We start from the raw sequence: 17698 nt of genomic DNA, 5'->3' as shown, positions 1-17698 counted from the left end.
TGCTGATCTGATAATGAATCTGCATCAAGCAACACATTTTACAAATTTCCCTGACTCTTCTGGGTAGCTGACCCTCTAAGCCACCTGAGAACTGAACCTGGCTCTGGCATTCACCTCTGCTTTTCCTGAATATTCACCTCCAAGCTATAACTCTTACACTGGATTCCTGAAAACTTAGAGTGGCAGCACCTCCTCCCAGGGATGGAGATGGTGGATGTCTTCTAGCAGCATGAGGATGGGCTGAAGCTCAGTGGTGGCCCAGCACCACTACACTGATGCATTTAGCTGCTCACAAGGAGTATGTTGTAGAGTACCCTCCAGGAAGTAACTTCAGAGCAACACAGCCACTGATATGCCACGAAGCTTCAACAGATGTGCATTTGTTGAAATATTAATACTCCCTCTCCTCCTAACATCTTCTACTCCCCTATCAGTTGCTGAATACACAACCTGTCACCTCTTGCTTTATGCATTTAGACTGCAAACACTTTGGGAGATCATTTTCATCCATACAATGCAGAGCAGAGTGGGATCCACAACAGATCTAAGGCAGTAGTGGAATATAAATATGTCTCAAGCTGTCATGATACAGGCACACAAGAACATACACATGTAGCTACGTAGACATGTATGTACAGACATTTATCTCTTTCAATTTTTAATGCTTTTCTTCAGAACTTGAAATTTCATCCCCCAAATGAAAGAACAAATTAAACCACCTGCATAACTTGTCACAGGAAAAAAACCTCAAAGCAATAAAGCATATTTAACAAAATAAGTTTGCTTTGCAAAGCGACCCAGGCCTTCACAGTGAGGTTTTAAACTTCTCTTAACTGTAAAAATGTTTCATTTAGTTTTAAAATGAATGCTTTCTGGCATTGGAATTAATTTTACAAAGGTTGCTCATAAAAAAGCAAACAAACCCCGAACTGACCCATCTTTCTCTTCTACATCTCTGCCACTGTAGTCGAAGAAGATGTCTGAATCTTCAGCCAAAGCTCGCTCAATTACACGTATTGTCCGGTCAAAAAATATCAGGAATTCTTCTGAATGGAGAACTTGTTGTTTTTCTTCTTCTGTCAGTTCCCTAGGAGGAGCTTGAAAATGAATAGATGGAGTTAAGAGTATGAGATTTCATCCCTTCCCAATGAATCAGTATCTACAGTGGGTTTCTTTTGACATGAAAGCTTGCTGTAGCAACATCAAGACAAGAATCAAAGCTTTGCTCTTAAAATCATGACTAAGAATTTTTAAGTGTATTTAAACATACTCCTGTCTGTTCCTAGAATGTAGCATTTACATAGAGGAGATACTATATCCTATATATTTATTATTCTGAAATGGGAAATACTTAAAGCCCTCAAATTAAATAAACTGAGTGTTCCTATTTCAGGAAATGGCTGTGACTGACATTTAGGCAATGCCTAACTCAGAAAAGCAGAACCCTTATGTAACAGAGGAGCTGTCAGAGGACCCGAAGATAAAATAATCTCCTTAACTCATACTACAGCTCTTTGTGTTAAAAGTGCTCACATAATCTCTTCCTTAACTTCTCCCCATTTCTCCTTGGTGTCACTGATAAATTCTCTTTCCTTTACATCTCCTCTCAAGCAGTGAAATAAATAATGAAAGCTATTCTCTGAGGCAGCAAAATATTGTACCAAGCACCAGCTTCTTTAAGGCAGTTTTATTTCCCTACAGAGGAATCCTAAGAGCCAGAGTAAGCAACACCACTGAGCTGTGGCTAAAGCTGCACTGGGAGGGGGTAGGAGCTAACTCAGGCACCCATCAGGATAGTCTGGCTCCCACAAGATGAAGTTGCTTCTTTACAGGTAGGCAGAGATGCTAAACCTTTGCTTGCAAACAAATATTTCCAATATGGCCCTTCATTTGAAAAAGACTCTTTGCAGGATACACTAAAGCTACATCTCCATCAGTTTAATGACCTATTGGCAAATCCTGACTTAAATGTGAGCATCAGAGGGAAAGGAATTTGGGATGCTGCTGTAGCTGCAGTGGAGAATTCTGTGCTCAATTACACTAGCAGGGTGCTATTGATATTGTGGGAATGCTGTATATCATTTATCTGCTTTCAAAGCATCATTTTAGTTAGATTTCAGAACAACTTCCATTTCAAAAAATGCCATTAGTTTCTTCACAGTTGCAACTACCTTTGATTCCCATCATGAAAAGCACTGGAATTACGCAAACAGAGAATTTTGTTCCAAATTTATAAGTAGGTAACCAATACACGGTAAACAGATTTATTACAGAATTACAGAGTTTATCTGGTGATCAAAGGTCTTCTGCATTTGGCTTTACACTACAGATTTGAGGTGTTTAGTTGTGAAAATGACCTTGCAGTCTCCCTAGGCCATGCTGTGTTAAAACATCAGCAGCCCAAGCAGATAGTTCAACCTGGTGCCTCAGAGGACACTCAGCATACCTCCAAGTTTAACTCCCAGCCCTGTCACATATACCTGATTTTAATTAAACAACAAGTGACACAGTTTCAGGTTGTAGTTGGAAATTATTTTCCACTTGTTGTGCCAGGTCACACAGCTGCTTTCAGCTATCAGGGAGATGCTCACCATCTGATTTTCCCATGATTCACACTAGATTCGTGAGCTCCAGTGCCCAAGCATAAGGTAAGCAGGACTAGTGACATGGTCAGATTACTGCAGTACTCAGGTCCCCAGTTTTCAGTGTGCCTGCTTTCAGAGCACTCTGTGGTTGGGAAAGGCTGTTATCACCATGCTTAGGTTTGCCTCACCTGGTCAAAGCATTAGCTCTGAAAGACAAAATCCCCCTGCACTATACCTGGGCTAAATACAGAGGGTAGGAGAAATGCAAAAGGTGGAGGAGCAATTTGGCCCTCAGGAGAGGGCTGTGAAGCAGCTGTGAAATTAGAAACTTTAGCCTTTGATGACCTCCTATGGTCTTGGCCCTGTGCCTCCTACCACATGGTCCCTGTGGAGCTCCACATATCCAGAGAATATCTACATCCCCCTGCATGGTCCCCCTGAGTAGCAGAGCAACAATTACCAAGGCAGGAGCACAATTTGCCTCTAAGTGCTTTAGACAGAAGAAATTCATGTGAAGAAAAAGAAAAAAAAGGAATGACTAGCAAGAAGTCCAGGCTGACCTATTGCAGCATCCACTGCTGAATAGTAATTGGCACTAAGGGATCTCATCTGGCAAGGGAGCCTGTAATGAGGCAATATCCCACTGTCACCACTAAAGCATCGCTTCCTGAGAATCAAAGACAACAAGCATGACAATGCAGCAAAATGGCCTAAAAGGGGAGAAAATAACTGCAAAGGCAACTGGAAAACTCATTTTAAAACTGCCCCAAATGGTAAAAATTATTTGCTAAATCAAATCCTCTCTACAGCTTGGAAATACAAATTTATTACTCGGCCATTTGCCAACTACAACTGGCAAAGAAAATACACCCCCCCAAAAATCAATAGAAAGGGGAAAGGAAAAAAAAATAAACAGCTTGGGAGCTGTGGAGTGTTCCCAAGCAATGGAGACACACACGGTCTGCAGTTCTACCTCAGCAAAATCTCCCTTGCAGTTAGCAATGATCTGTGGGAGGCCAGCAGCCTGTTAAACCCTCTCCAGCATCAGAAAACAACTTGGTTCAAGTTTGCAGGGAATAAATCAGCTTACCTCATTCATCTGACTGACACACCAGATGCCCCCTGGCAATATTAAGCTTCATATTTTAACCTTATTTTCTTCTTTCATTCGGCTGCCTCTGAAGTTTTATTTGAGGCAATCTCTTCTTACAAGAATGTTAATATCATTACTTTTTTCCAGTGTAAAACACTGCTGTAACAACTGCAAATACATGAAATATAAGCAAGAAAGCCAAAGCAGGCAGGCTTGTTCTTTCAAATATGAAGATTTTCTAACCATTTATCTTTCAGAGCTGCTTCCATTTCCCCCTTGTTCCTTCTCCCTGTCTGTCCATTACCTCAAATAAAATAAAAATAATCTGGGTAATTTTCTGCAATTTTTCTTCCTATCTAGGAGCTTACAGTTACTTTGATCTCAGCTTTCAAGAGACACAGGCTCTCTTCAAGAAAAACTCTGAGAAACATAAGTAGCTGATCAAAGTAAGTTTTGTTTTGTATTGTCAGAGGGACCTATGTGATGTGACAATACCTTCAGAAATTCGCTCTAAGAATACAAGCATTTGCCTTCAAGGATCTGCTCTCCCTGGTGTAAAAACCTACCAAACCACATCTAACCTTCCATGCCTCACAAAGCCTGGTGTGATTCTCAGCTTACCAGTGTTAAACGTTCTGTGCTTGCTGTCTGGAGTACAATGATAGCTCCTGCAAGGAAAAGTCTCAACTTTACTCTTGTTCCTATACCATGGCTTCATGGTGAACTATTGAGCCTGTGAGGAGCTGAAGCCATCTGCAGCCCTGCATAGGTCACAGCAGAAGAAATCATAAAATTGTTTGGGTTGGTAGGGACCTTAAAGATCATCCAGTTCTGACACCCCTGGCAGGGGCAGGGACACCTCCCACTAGACCACATTGCCCAAGGCCTTGTCCAATCTGGCCTTGAATGCCTCCTGGGATGGGGCATCCACAAGCTTCAATCCATTCCTCAAGCTTCAATCCATTCCTTCTCATCCTATCACTACAAGCCCTTGTAAAAAGTCTCTCCCCAGCTTTCTTGCAGGTCTCCTTCAGGTACTGGAGGGCTGCTCTAAGGTCTCCCCAGAGCCTTCTCTTCTCCAGGCTGAAGAGCCCCAACTCTTGCAGCCATAGGGAAGGTGCTCCAGTCCATGGTACAGCAACCATGTTCTGCCTGATGGTCACTAAACATCCCACCTGCCCACGGACACACTGAAACATGGACAGGATCACATAACCACAAGAGAGTACTGTCCAAGTGGCTCTGTGGTTATGAGAAAGAAATAGACCTCTAAATTATCAAGTCCAACCATGGACCTAACACAACCATGCGTGCTAAACCATATCCCAGAGTGCCATATCTACACCATTTTTTAACACCTCCAGGGGTGGTGACTCCACCACCTCCCTGGGCAGCCTGTTCCAATGCCTGACCACTCTTCCAAGCAAATGGGTTTTTTCTGGTATCCAATCTACATCTGCACATCTGTAATGAAAGACATTGCATGCTTGTGCATGAGCAAAAAGGTCTCGAATATGTAACAAAAATGGAATGTGACATGAAAACAGATTTGTTCAACATTTATCCCTGGAAAATAAGAGCACTTTATGACTTCACGTGAGTTAACATGATCCTCAGATATACCCTATTTCAAATCAGGTCCTTCACCTACAGATTTCTTTGGACTGCACAAAATAAACATTTCCTTTAGATCTTTAGGAACAAAGATAAAAAATGCTGGAGAATTGTTATCTGGCAGAAGCAGGTTTGTCATAAACAGAATATAAATAGTTCTGACAACAGTACAGGATCACATTCAAAAATATTTAAGTACTGGGATTAGAGCCTTCTCCCAAGGAAGTCCAAAAGCTATTCAAAAACCAACTGAGCAACAAAACAGAAAGAAAGAAAAAGAGCCACATTTAAATAAGGAGAATAGAATATTTAAAATACACTCCTGGAACCTCAGAAATTGCAAAAGCCTGACAAAAGAAATGAACTCTGTTGAAGGAAAAAAAACACCAAATCAAACCAAAACAAAAACCCAACAAAAAGAGTAAGTGAATGGAAAAAAAGGATGCATTAATGAAACCAGCAAAGCAGGAAGCAGCCTTGGTATAAGCCCAGAGATACAGCGAGAGGCAGAAGATCCATAAAACCCCTTTTAAGAGCTGCATTATTTCTTCCAGCGTGTATTTAAACCCATGTGAATTCTAGATGTGTTGGCAACTGAGGATGGTGGAAAGCTACAGCATGAGAACATGAGGTGCTAAGGGCCTCTCAGCAGCATTTGGCCCTGTCTGCCCATAGCTTGTGGTGCTCTTGTTTCTTGTTCTCACTTTCAGGTCAGGTTTGATATGGCTTTATCCTTGTTTCATATGTGCCTTACCTTGGTTTCACGTGTGATGTATCCTGGTTGTGCTAGGCCCAAAGTGCAAGACCCTTCACGACACAATTGCTGAAGATGTAAAGGGAGATTTCCAGGTGCATTTAGGATTTGGTTTTAGTTTTGGAGTAGCAAGGTGCAGAGCCTTTGCTTTGAAGCATTGCCAGGCAGGGCTGTTCCTGTTGATTGTGTTTCTGTAGGGGCTATGCTGAGCAACATCACTGCGCACACCTGAACTGGGGTATGAGGATGGGTTGACATACCTGAGCTCCCTGTGGTGCTGGTGGCAGTGAAATCATGGTGTTACAGCTATTACAAACCTCGAAGAGATCACAGGGACAAAGCCAGCAACCTTGTCCTGCTTGTTCAATGCTGGTGCTGGCTGATCTGGTGTAATTTCTCACTTTCTTCTTTCTTGACCCCAATCTGTCCCTTTCCTCTTTCTTGACCCCAATTCCTCCCTTTCCTCTTTCTTGACCCCAATTCCTCCCTTTCCTCACCTTGGGATTCTGTTTTCAGTTTTCAATGATACTGCACTTCACAATGTAAACTGGAATGAAGCTTGCACTCTCCTGTTTCAGTTCTTGCTGAACAATGACAGACTCTTGTAATGCTTAATTAAAGACCTAAACCCCATGCACAGGGCCAGGGCAAGAGATAACCACAGCAGCACTTTGAAGCTGCAAATCTCAGCCTTCCCCAGCACAGCCTTTCATGCAAGTTTCTGTGGATTTAGCCAAGGTTTTGGATAAATGCAGGTTGAGGCTCACCTTCAAGACTCTGCCTGTCCCACTGTTCATGTGGTTTCTCCTGACACAAAGAGGCACCTTAGGTGGAGCTCCAGAGCTCTCTGGTGGTGGAAAGCCCTAACCCACTTGATGCCACGGTTTGAAACTTTGTTTACGTGGTCATGAGAGGCTGGGAACAGGCAGAACCCAGCCCAGTTCATCAACCTGTATCCCACACTTGGCTCTTCCAAACAGTGGGGACTACACACACCCGAGACATGGCTGGAAACAGGCAGCTCCATGGAAGAAATACAAGGGTGTCCCAAGGCTTAATAGGATTCAGTCAACAGGCCAGGTCCTCACCTCTCACTCCACAAATACTTTGGGGTGTTTAAGCTGCTCCTCCACCCTTAGCACCTCCATAGCTTTCCCAATGTTCCATGCGCTTCAAACATCCAACAGACCAAGGGTTCACCTCCCACTCCAAATACACTTTCCATGGTTCAGGATACTCCTTTGCTCTTAGAGCCTCCATGGCAGTGAAATGCTGCCAGAGGTGTTCAGCCAGGCAGGCTGCCCGATTGCAGGTGAATCTTTGTGTGACTTGTGAGACAGGTCCAGAACTAGAGTCAGACCCTGCAAACAGTTGTGTCTGCTGAATTATCCCACCAAACCCCACGGAGGGACTCTGGAGTGTCTAGGGGCAAGATAAGGAAATGCAGCATGCAATAAATGTCTGTAGAATTAAACTGGACTACCAATAAACCTCAGAGAAAGAAAAATTCCAACCCATCACATTTCCTCTCAAAAATGCCATTATAAATATAGAGCACCCCCATCCTGTTGTCTTGGGGAGACTGAATATACTGGATCCAAGCTTCATTTATTTATTCTGACCTATTTTTCCTATTTTTTGAGTTATACTGATGAAAAATTCTCTGCCTTCTGCTTCCTCCACTTCTCCCTCCCATGGTTGTTTTTCCTTCCTTACACTCCTATAACTCCAAAAAGGCCACACTGATTTTTTTTTTTTTTTTTAATCTGTTAAAAAATGTGCTCCCTGAGCTGAAACCAAATTTCAGCCCAGAGCAAATTTTTACGGCTGGGTTATAAATCCCTGAAAAACAGGATTCATAATGGAAGTGCTGACACAGCCTTAACTGCTCTAGAGCAGTGTGAATGGCGCCACTATAATATCTATTAGAGATTCTTTCAAAAGTTTGCAAAATATTGTCTTGCCTGGCAGAGAAAAAGAAGCCAGAGCCCTTAATGCCAACATAAACATGCTTTTAACCCATTATGTGCTAATTTGCTGGGGGGGGAGGGGAAGGGCAGCTATTAATTCTGAGGAGGCACACATAGAGTGCAGCACCAACAGGAAATGTTCTTCTAAACTCCCGCTTGACTTGTAACATGGTTTTAATCACTTCCATGAAACACAAACGATGGCTTCAAACTCTGAATGTTGCTCAGAACATGAGAAGGGTGATTACAACAGAGAGGAAAATGGGATTTTTTTGGCAAAAAGGCTAAAGCCAACTGGGAGAGAATGACACCAAATGCTGAAGAATGGGACTCTGTTCTCTGTCGGTGTGGGGATGACTGCTTCATTTGATGGCCATCAGCACACCACTGTTTCATCAGTCTGCAACAACAAGTCCTGCAGGTCAAGTTCACTTCTATCAGGCAGTGAGGATGTTTTCTTCTTCCTTGAACCCAGTCAAGTGTAAGCACCTCACAAAGCTGATTCTGCTAAACCAAGCTGTGCCTTGATTCTCCAGCTTGAAGTTTGTGTGTCTGAGACTAGGGCTAAACTAGCCCAATTGGTCTGGGCTGGGGGTCCCTGAAGGGTTCTGCTGGGCAGGGAAAGGGAGCACTGCCCCAAGACTATAGCACAACGAAGAAATAAAAGGTGTTGGCAGTGGCATTTGCTCAGCAAAGGCTAACTTGAAAGCCCATGGAAAAGTGAAATAAATCAGTTTAGGATTGTATTCAGACTTTGTCTTCTCTTCATGCAGGAGTTTTTCTCTCCAGCACTAATGTTGCTTTTATGTGGAAATAAATGGGGGTAGGATCAGCTGTAAGCTGAGGGATGTTCAGTAACTCAGAACAGTGCTTACGCACTGGGTGCAGCGGTACTGTTTTTCATGCTTCCTGTTGCCATGAGTAGAAGACATTTTGTGTACTGTGTTAGGTCCAGTGACTGCTAGACCTATCTGTGAATTTACCCCACAGTTTGGGAAGGAAAGGTAATTTTCAGTATGTTTTTCTGTTTTAACACATTTCTTGCTTATGTCTGCTTTTCTGCCTTTGCATACTCTCGTGTGAGTCCTGTTCCAGCTGTCAGCACTGCTTTCCTTCACCCACGGCCGCAGCAGCTGGGGGCAGTGGAAGAAGAAAAGGGGTGAGGATTGTAAAGAGTGGGTCCAGAGAAGGACCACTAAGATGATCAGAGGCATGGAGCACCTCTGCTATGAAGACAGACTGAAAGAATTGGGGCTGTTCAGCCTGGAGAAGGGAAGTCTTCAGGGAGACCTTATAGCTACATTTCAATATCTGAAGAAGACCTACAGGAAAGCTGTGGAAGGACTGGTTAGGAGGGCTTGCAGTAGTAGGACTAGGGGAAATGGTTTGAAACTGGAGCAGGGCAGATTTAGGTTGGACATAAGGAGGATGTTCTTCACAATGAGAGTTGTGAAATACTGAAACAGGCTGCCCAGCATTGTGGATGAGGCTCTATCCCTGAAGACATTCAGAATCAGACTTGATGTGGCCCTGGGCAGCCTGATCTAGTTGGCGGTGTCCCTGCCCACTGCAGGGGGGTTGGACAAGACAACCTTTGAGGGTCCCTTCCAACCTAATGCAATCTGTGAATCCATGAGTGAGTTCCCCTCTCTGTTTCTAAAAGGACCTAGTGAGCAATGGACACTGCAGGATTGATGGCATGGGTGATGCTCGATAGATGGAAGAAAGATCAATTTATAATCAAACCAGCATGGCTGGTACTGCAGGTCACTTCAATGTGTGAGGAGAGCCAATGTGGGCACTATCCACCAGACTCAGGTTTTGGGGACACTGCTGTAAATCATGAGAAGGGAGCATCCACTGCTATATTCGAGTTAACAATTTGATGGGCTCCTCCCTGTGAAATGACTCCGTATTTTTCCCCATAGTGAGATCTTTTTGTGAAAACCAAAGCCAAGGCCACAGAATAATCCTGATAATGATCACCATAGCACAAAGTCACTTAGACTCTACCTGAGGAAGTTACCTTTCAAGAAGGTAAAGTGGTTGTGAGCAGTCCTGGCAATACTGAAAAAGCAACTCATTTCCTCTCACACTGGAGCTGTTGATATTTTAGCTCTTTTCCCCCACTCCACGCAGGGGTGAGCATTGACTGCTCAAGGTGACACATCAGAATAGCCAATAATCTAGCAAATTTCCAGATGAGGAAGACCAAACTTCACATTCCTCTTCCACTTATGAAATCTAGAACAAGTCTAGAGAAGCAATCAAGAGAAACCCAGCATACCTACTGTGTCCAACTATTTCAGCAGCTGTCTCTTGTCTGCACCATAAAGAAGTAGTAACTTGAATTTTTACATTTTGGAGATAAAAGTCCACAGAAATGGATAGAAGGGGTGGACCTGCCTGGCTTCAGCTTTAACCTTAAGAAGGGGCAGATTCTACAAAAAAAATCCAACTTGATTTTGACAGTGAACATTTTCCAGTGAAATGATTTTCTGCTGGAGGATTCCTGACCATCACAAGGTTTAAGTTTGCTCCTCTCAAACAAGCAAACAGTTATGGTCTTTAAGTACTTCTGAAGACCAACCGATTTTATGGAGCTGCTGGAATGCCTGGTATTCCCATTTTAAATCTTTCATGTAAGCAGGCTATTTCAGTCAGAGGACAAGTAAGCACCAGTCCTGGAATCCAAGAATCTCTACTTTGTTCCCAGACTATGCGGACATGTAACTTCTTCTAAACAGATGAAGTCTTGTGCCTTCCACAGGCTTCTCAGACCTACCAGCTGGGTCACTAGGACACAATTTTCTGGTTTTATGCTGTTCATATGGTCTTTAATCAATACAACTGGTGAGTGGTTTGATTTTGCAGTGTTCTCAATAATAGAGACTACCTATGAGAATAACTACTTGCAGGATTCAGTTCTTTAAAGCCGTAACAAAGTACTTTTCATTTTTTCAAGTACCTTCTTTCACTTCCTGCTTCTGGTCTTGATTTTCTGTCTCCAGGTCATCCTGTGCTTTGGGTTCTACCAGCTCTTCATCATCTTCATCCTCTAAAAAAAAAATTAAAAGGAAGAAAAATATTTGTAAAATTCTCCTCTTTAAAGGGGATGGAGATAGTATAATGTGCTTTATGAATACAAACTGCTACTAAACACAGGTAAAGCAAAGTGGAATGGAAATGTCTACATCTGTACTCGGAGGTACGCTCTCAAACATTCCCCCCCCAGACTGCAAGACAATCTGCTAACACAGGGCACCTGCCACTTCTGTTCCCTGTGGCGACTTCCCATCTCAGATGTCAGCTGAATATCTCCCTGACCTCACAGATGACTTCTTGGATGGCATAAGAACAGATGCAAACATGTTTCAGCCTGGCAGCTATTCCATGGCTGGGACACCTGCTCTCCAGACACCTCATTTCCAATTCAATTCTCACCAGATTAATTTGTCTTTTGACCTACAGGAAGGGGTTAAATAGAAATCTGACCTCAGGTCAGATGCCACTAGCAAGTAAACAAGCATGGTACAGTTCTGAAAAGTCATCACCATCAACTAGGAGAACACAGCAACCAAAAGTGGCATTTGGAGCTTAAAAGCCATTCTTGCATTAATAGGAATTTAATGAACACTAAAATTTGACACATGTCAGTTACCACTGCCAGATGTTTTAATGACCTTTCCTGACCTATGCAAATGCCTCTCTCCCTTCCCCTCTCTCCCCACACTCACATGTTCTCATTTTATTCAGCAAGGCAAACCATTCATTCCTTGATGTCTGTCTGAAGTTACAAGGGTTCTGATTGTCCAGATCAAAATATCATACAAACAGAGCTGGAAAGATAGTGGTGCACCAAAATTACCCTTACAACCCAGGGCAGCACCCAACCCATTCACATACTTGAGAGGGCAGGGATGCTCAGCCTTCTAGATTCAGTGAACTACAAAGACTTACAATAGATCTGATCCTAAAAAAATGAGTTATAGCAATTGACAATTAGCATCAGCAGATGGGCTATGAAGGAAGTATTTTGGAGTGATTCTGGAGCTTGATGTACCACCAAGCTCCACTGGTACCCTGGGTTGGTCCATTACTGAAAGAACACATCCTGGCCGTGGGGCTGCAGTTCCTTCAGGGCTTTCTGAGCAGTCTGCCTGTCAGCACACAGCACTTCTCCAGGCACACTCCCTGCTCTAACATTGCCACGTTAACATGGCCTGAAAGTGGGCAGGGGGCCACATGTCAAGCTTCTCCAGCTGCTCAGCTACTGGCACCTTCTCCTGTAAAGGCTGGCTGCAATCAGGCCTGCCTTCTTGGGGAGATGTTGGTGCTGACAGGTTGCATTCAGCCAAAAGTAACAGGCAGCTGCATTTTGTTTTCAATAATGTAACAAGCACCATACTGTTCCCACCATGTTGCCTACACTGGGACTTCTCTCCCCAGAAGCCCACAGAGCATATGCTGCTAGCTGACATCTTGGCTGGAGAGCATGGCTTAGCCACTTACTGTAAAGAAGTGTCTCAGCATGGCCAGATATGCTTTACCTTCTTGGGAAAACATGGTGATCTCAGCAAAATCTCACTCTACCACTAGTGACTGCAGCGAGGAGAAATGCAAAGCTCAGCTCTGCATAGAGAGGTGGGATAACCATGTGTTCCTCAGGATGGGAAAAGAGGAGAAATCCAGCATGGATGGGCAGGCATTTCCAGAACTAAAAGTACTGCTAAGGAATGCCACTCCTTTTTGTAGATTTTCCACACCATGAAACTTGTAGTAGGGAAAAGGCAGGGAGTTCAAGATGCCTCCCTTTGATGCCTCACTTGACAATTATGTTTCCCTAGGTACCCTATGTAGAAAGGCTATAGAGAAGAGCTTTTAGAGAGCAAGTCAGTGTGTTAGACTTCAACAGTGTAGACACAATACTCTGTCCACTGCCTGAAAGACAGATAACATCCCACACAGTCAGCAGAGACTCAGGGAGAAAAACTCTTCTGCTGAACACACATAGGAGAGGTTAAAAAAAAAGATCCCTCTGCCACTGATTCGTGGTGCTAGCAGAGCTGGGGATGTATGAGAGAGGCACTCCCAGTTTCAAAGGACAGATGAGAAGTGTGAGAAGAGAGAGGAGTGAGCAGCTGAGCAGTGAGAGAATGCTCTGCTAACCTCAGGCACATATGCACCTACAGATAGTGTGCAACAGTGTGCAGATACCTGCACACAAACACACTTATGGCAGATACCCAATGGAGCCAACTCCCATAAGAGTTTCGTGAGTCTTGCATCACAAGCTTTCATTCCCTAGAGCGTTAGCTCTTGGAGCCAGCTGTTTACATATGGATTTCAGCTTCCATTTTTAACCTGTTTCCAACCTGTCAGCTGGTGCCAGGAAGTTTGAGAAGGGAAATGATTTGAGAAAACCTGCAGACAGCAAACAAAAACCCAATGATATTTAAATAGAAAATCTTGGGATTTTTAAGGCAGCATGCTATGCTTTTAATGCCTTACTTGTCATTTGGTAGCGGATAGGGACAATGCAGAAAATATGGAGTTTGAGATGTAGTAATTTTCAGAGTGAGGTGAAACAGATTTATATCTGTCTTCTAGAAGTCTCTGCTTTTGGCTGCACGCCTATAGCCCATTTCTGTTTCTAAAGCAGAGTAGTTATGAATGGCTGAGGCACAGCTGGAGCAGAGAGATGTATTGATACTTTATCACTCATTAGGGTAGAACTTCTTCACTTCCCTTCCTTGCTCCTCTGGGAACAATCAAAGCCAAATTTCTCTAGACCTAATTGCAGCAGGAAAAAATAATTAAAGGCTATTATATTCCTGTGAGACAGGTGAGGCACTGCAATGGGTTGTCCAAAGAGGTTGTGGATACCCCATCCTTGGAAGTGTTCAGATGCAGGGCTTTGAGCAACCTGATCTAGTGGAATTTGTCCCTGCCCATGGCAGGGGGGTTGGAATTGGATGATCTTTAGGGTCCCTTCCAAGCCAAACTGTTCTATGATTCCATTACAACACATGCAATGCCTCCTGCCAAGGGCATACACATCAACGAATTAGTTTTACTAAGAACATAGTTCAAGAGCTTTTAGCAGGTAACCCACAGTTCGGCTTTCCTTATTTATGTACAGAGGAATGCATACACAGAGAGCAATTCAGATAGGAGAATGAAAAGTTTGTGAGCAAAATGCTAAAATGTTAGCAAATGCCAGAATTTGGGTTGCCTGGGCACAATTAGCTCCTTCCCCCTCCCCATGTGACAGCATGATGACATCATTCTGGAATTTCCTCCTTCTTGAGTGTTTGGCCTCATTTTCTGGGTGCTCAACACAAGACACCTGGGGCCTGGAAGTGCAGAAGTTCTGAGAGCTGAAGCCAACTGGCCTTGTGCTTTGAGTGGAGAAAGTGCTAGGGAAATGCTACACATGCCAAAGCTCCCACATCTCTCAGCTTCCACCAAAAGTTGTCATTCTGACATTTTTGTCCTTTCTTTCCCTGTGCTTCAGTGCTCTTGTATGATGGTGTTAATACTGTGAAAACAATAATGTGCTCACCCTGCACAGATGTGTTGCAGAGATATGTTCAACAGGATTTGGAGCATATTAAGATGGTATCACGGCAGCAACAGAGGGGGAAAAAAAAAGCTTGGAAAGGGATGAATGTTTTCTTTGCTCAGTGTTAACATTCAGGTCATGTGCATTAATGTGAGATCTGAGGCTACAAAACCAAATGGAAGAAGATAAAACCCCAAATAGTTAAAAACCTGCCTCCCCATTGACTGAACGAAAGAAGAATCCATTAAAGAAAAAAATCCTACATGTTATCATGTAATGAAAACTGTATCACCATACATATTCAAAAGGGCTAATTAAGGATGCCCAGGAAACATGCATGCTGGAATATTCAATGCTGCTTAGCTTTGCAACCTGAATGTTTATTTCTCCTATTTATTTTCCAGATACTGCACACAATTTTATGCCAAGGTGTAGCTACACATGGTCACAGTACAGACATGTGCTGTGGCGTCTAAGTGTGTTTGTGCATTTGTACATTTGACTGTGCACACACATCAGAGAACAATGGAAAATGCTTTGGTATTCATTTCCCTCTGGTTTACTCATATGTGAAAAAGCAAACATTCATTGTGCATTTCTTGGAGAATCTGTGAGTGTCTACATGGCTATTTGTTTCCACATGTGCCTTCTGGGAAGAGTGGCTGGAAAGCTACCCAGCAGAGACCTGGCGTTGTTGACTGATGGTAAGCTGAATATGTGTCCAGGTGGCCAAGGTGGCCAGCAGCATCCTGGCTTGGATCAGCAATAATGTGGCCAGCAGGACCAGGGAAGTGATTTTCTCCTATACTCAACACTGACGAAGCCACGCTTTGGGGACTGGGTTCAGTTTTGAGCCACTCACTCCAAGACATTGAGGTGCTGAAGCAGGTCCAGACAAGGACAGCAAAACTGGTGAAGGGTCTGGAGAACAGGGCAGGTGAGGAGCAGCTGAGGAAACTGGAGTTGTTTAGTGTGGAGGCAGGGAGGCTGAGGGAGACCCTCTGGCTCTCTACAAACTCACTGAAAAGAGGTTGGAGCCAGATAGGGATTGGTCTCTTCTCCCTAGTAACAATTGATAGGACCCCAAGGGCAGGTTCCATACAGATTCTAGGGCCAGAGAATCATGGCAGTACTGGGTCCAATTCCAGCCTTCCCCAAGCATCCTGAGCCCAGCCTTGTCACCTCTGACTTACAGGCTGGACAGATGGGCAGAGTCCAATGTGATGGCATTCAACAAGTCCAAATGCCGGGTGATGCACTTTGGCCACAACAACCCCATGCAGAGCTACAGGCTGGGGTTGGAGTGGCTGGAGAGCAGCCGGGCAGAAAGGGACCTGGGGGTGCTGGTTGACAGCTGGCTGAACATGAGCCAGCAGGTGCCCAGGTGGCCAAGAAGGCCAATGGCATCCTGGCCTGCATTAGGAATAGCGTGGCCAGCAGGAGCAGGGAAGTCATAGTGCCCCTGTACTCTGCATTGGTTAGGCCGCACCTTGAGTACTGTGTCCAGTTCTGGGCCCCTCAGTTTAAGAAGGACATCGAGACACTTGAACATGCTGTCATAGTTTGGGCTGGGTGCCCTCTGCTACAGGGGTGTTTCCTCTGTCCAGAAGTCTAGCCCAGTGGGGGGACACAGGAAATTAGGTATTTCTACCATAATCCCTTGCACCACTATAAATTTTACGGCAGGGTCTGGCACTTCCTCTTTTCCTTCCTCTCCCACACCCGGTAACTGGGGGAGATACCTCTTGGACATGGGCCTGGCTAGGCCCAAGGCCACAGGGGGATGGGCAGTCTCAGATCTGGCCAGCTGAGACTAGCCTAGCAGTGGGGGGGTGGGGGGGAAGGAGGAGCCCTGGGGGTTTTGGGTGCACCCTCAGGTGGGGATGGGATCTCTCTGGGTCTGTTTTGGGGTTTCTCTTGTCACTGTGTTTCTAATTCTCTGCACGCACTCACTGTTTTCTATTTAAACTTTCCATCACTTTTGCAATCTGAGTCGTTATTTCTGCGCATGGTGGGGAGGGGGGTTGCCCCAACCCATTACACGTGCCCAGAGAAGAGCAATGAGGCTGGGGAGAGGCCTTGAGCACAAACCCTATGAGGAGAGGCTGAGGGAGCTGGGATTGTTTAGAAGAGGAGGCTCAGGGGAGACCTTACTGCTGTCTACAACTACCTGAAGGGAGGCTGTAGCCAGAAGGGGGTTGGTCTCTTCTCCCAGGCAACCAGCACCAGAACAAGAGGACACAATCTCAAGCTGCACCAGCGGAAGTTTAGGCTTGAAGTGAGGAGAAAGTTCATCAGAGAGTTGTTAGCCACTGGAATGTGCTGCCCAGGGAGGTGGTGGAGTCACCGTCCCTGGAGGTGTTCAAGAGGGGATTGGATGTGGCACTTGGTGCCATGGTCTAGTCATGAGGTCTTGGGTGACAGGTTGGACTCGATCTTTGAGGTCTTTTCCAACCTTATTGATTCTATGATTCTATAATTCTATGACTTGGCACTATGGGCAGGAGGAGCCACACTCTGAGGCTGGGCCTTAGGCATGGAGTGGTGGCAAGGCCCTAGGGCTCAAGTCCTGCACTCCTTGCTCCTGGCTACAACTGCTGCCAGCTCAGGGCTCCAAGTGCCCCACAGGGCAGGATCTGGGGCTCTAACAGTGCCATGTTTAAAACAGTTTTGGATGAGGAGCTGAGGGAGACAGTCTAAGAGTTGTATACAGGGAGATGCTAGATTATGGTTAGACTTGACGATCTTAAAGTCCCTTTCAAACAGGCAATTCTGTGACCAGAGGAAATGGCCTCAATTAGTGCCAGGAAGGGTTTAGGTTGGATATTAGAAGAAACTTCTCCACTGAAAAGGTTCTCTAACCATGGAACAGGCTTGCCTGGGAGACAGTTGAATCCCCATCCCTGGAAGACTTCCACAGAGGCAGAGACATGGTACTGAGGATCACGGTTTAGCACCAGGCTTGGTAGATAATGGTTGGACTTGATGATCTGAAAGGTCTTTTTCCAAGTGAAACAATTCTATGACTCTGTGATACTCAGATTGGACATTCCATTACAATAATTGTCCAAGGAGATGATGACACTTCTGTTGTTCCTGAAGACAAACAGCCTTTCC

The 17698-nt window shown here is 44.5% G+C and overlaps 1 protein-coding gene across 13 annotated transcripts in view; it reads right to left on the bottom strand.

Annotated features, from left to right (window-relative positions):
- DYNC1I1 (dynein cytoplasmic 1 intermediate chain 1) overlaps nt 1-17698 on the bottom strand; it is a 203899-nt gene that overhangs the window by 77278 nt on the left and 108923 nt on the right. For all 13 annotated transcript variants that reach the window (XM_068157059.1, XM_068157058.1, XM_068157057.1 and 10 more), the window contains 2 exons: nt 10985-11074; nt 935-1097 (listed from right to left, as the gene is read on the bottom strand). In XM_068157059.1, coding sequence (XP_068013160.1) covers nt 935-1097; nt 10985-11074 — 253 coding nt within the window. The remainder of the gene's footprint in view (nt 1-934; nt 1098-10984; nt 11075-17698) is intronic.

The sequence above is a fragment of the Melanerpes formicivorus genome, unplaced genomic scaffold, assembly GCF_026170545.1.
Source record: "Melanerpes formicivorus ecotype bairdi unplaced genomic scaffold, bMelFor1.0.p_v2 SCAF_35, whole genome shotgun sequence".
NCBI classification, from domain to species: Eukaryota; Metazoa; Chordata; class Aves; order Piciformes; family Picidae; genus Melanerpes; species Melanerpes formicivorus.
This window is presented reverse-complemented; position numbering and strand designations above follow the sequence as displayed.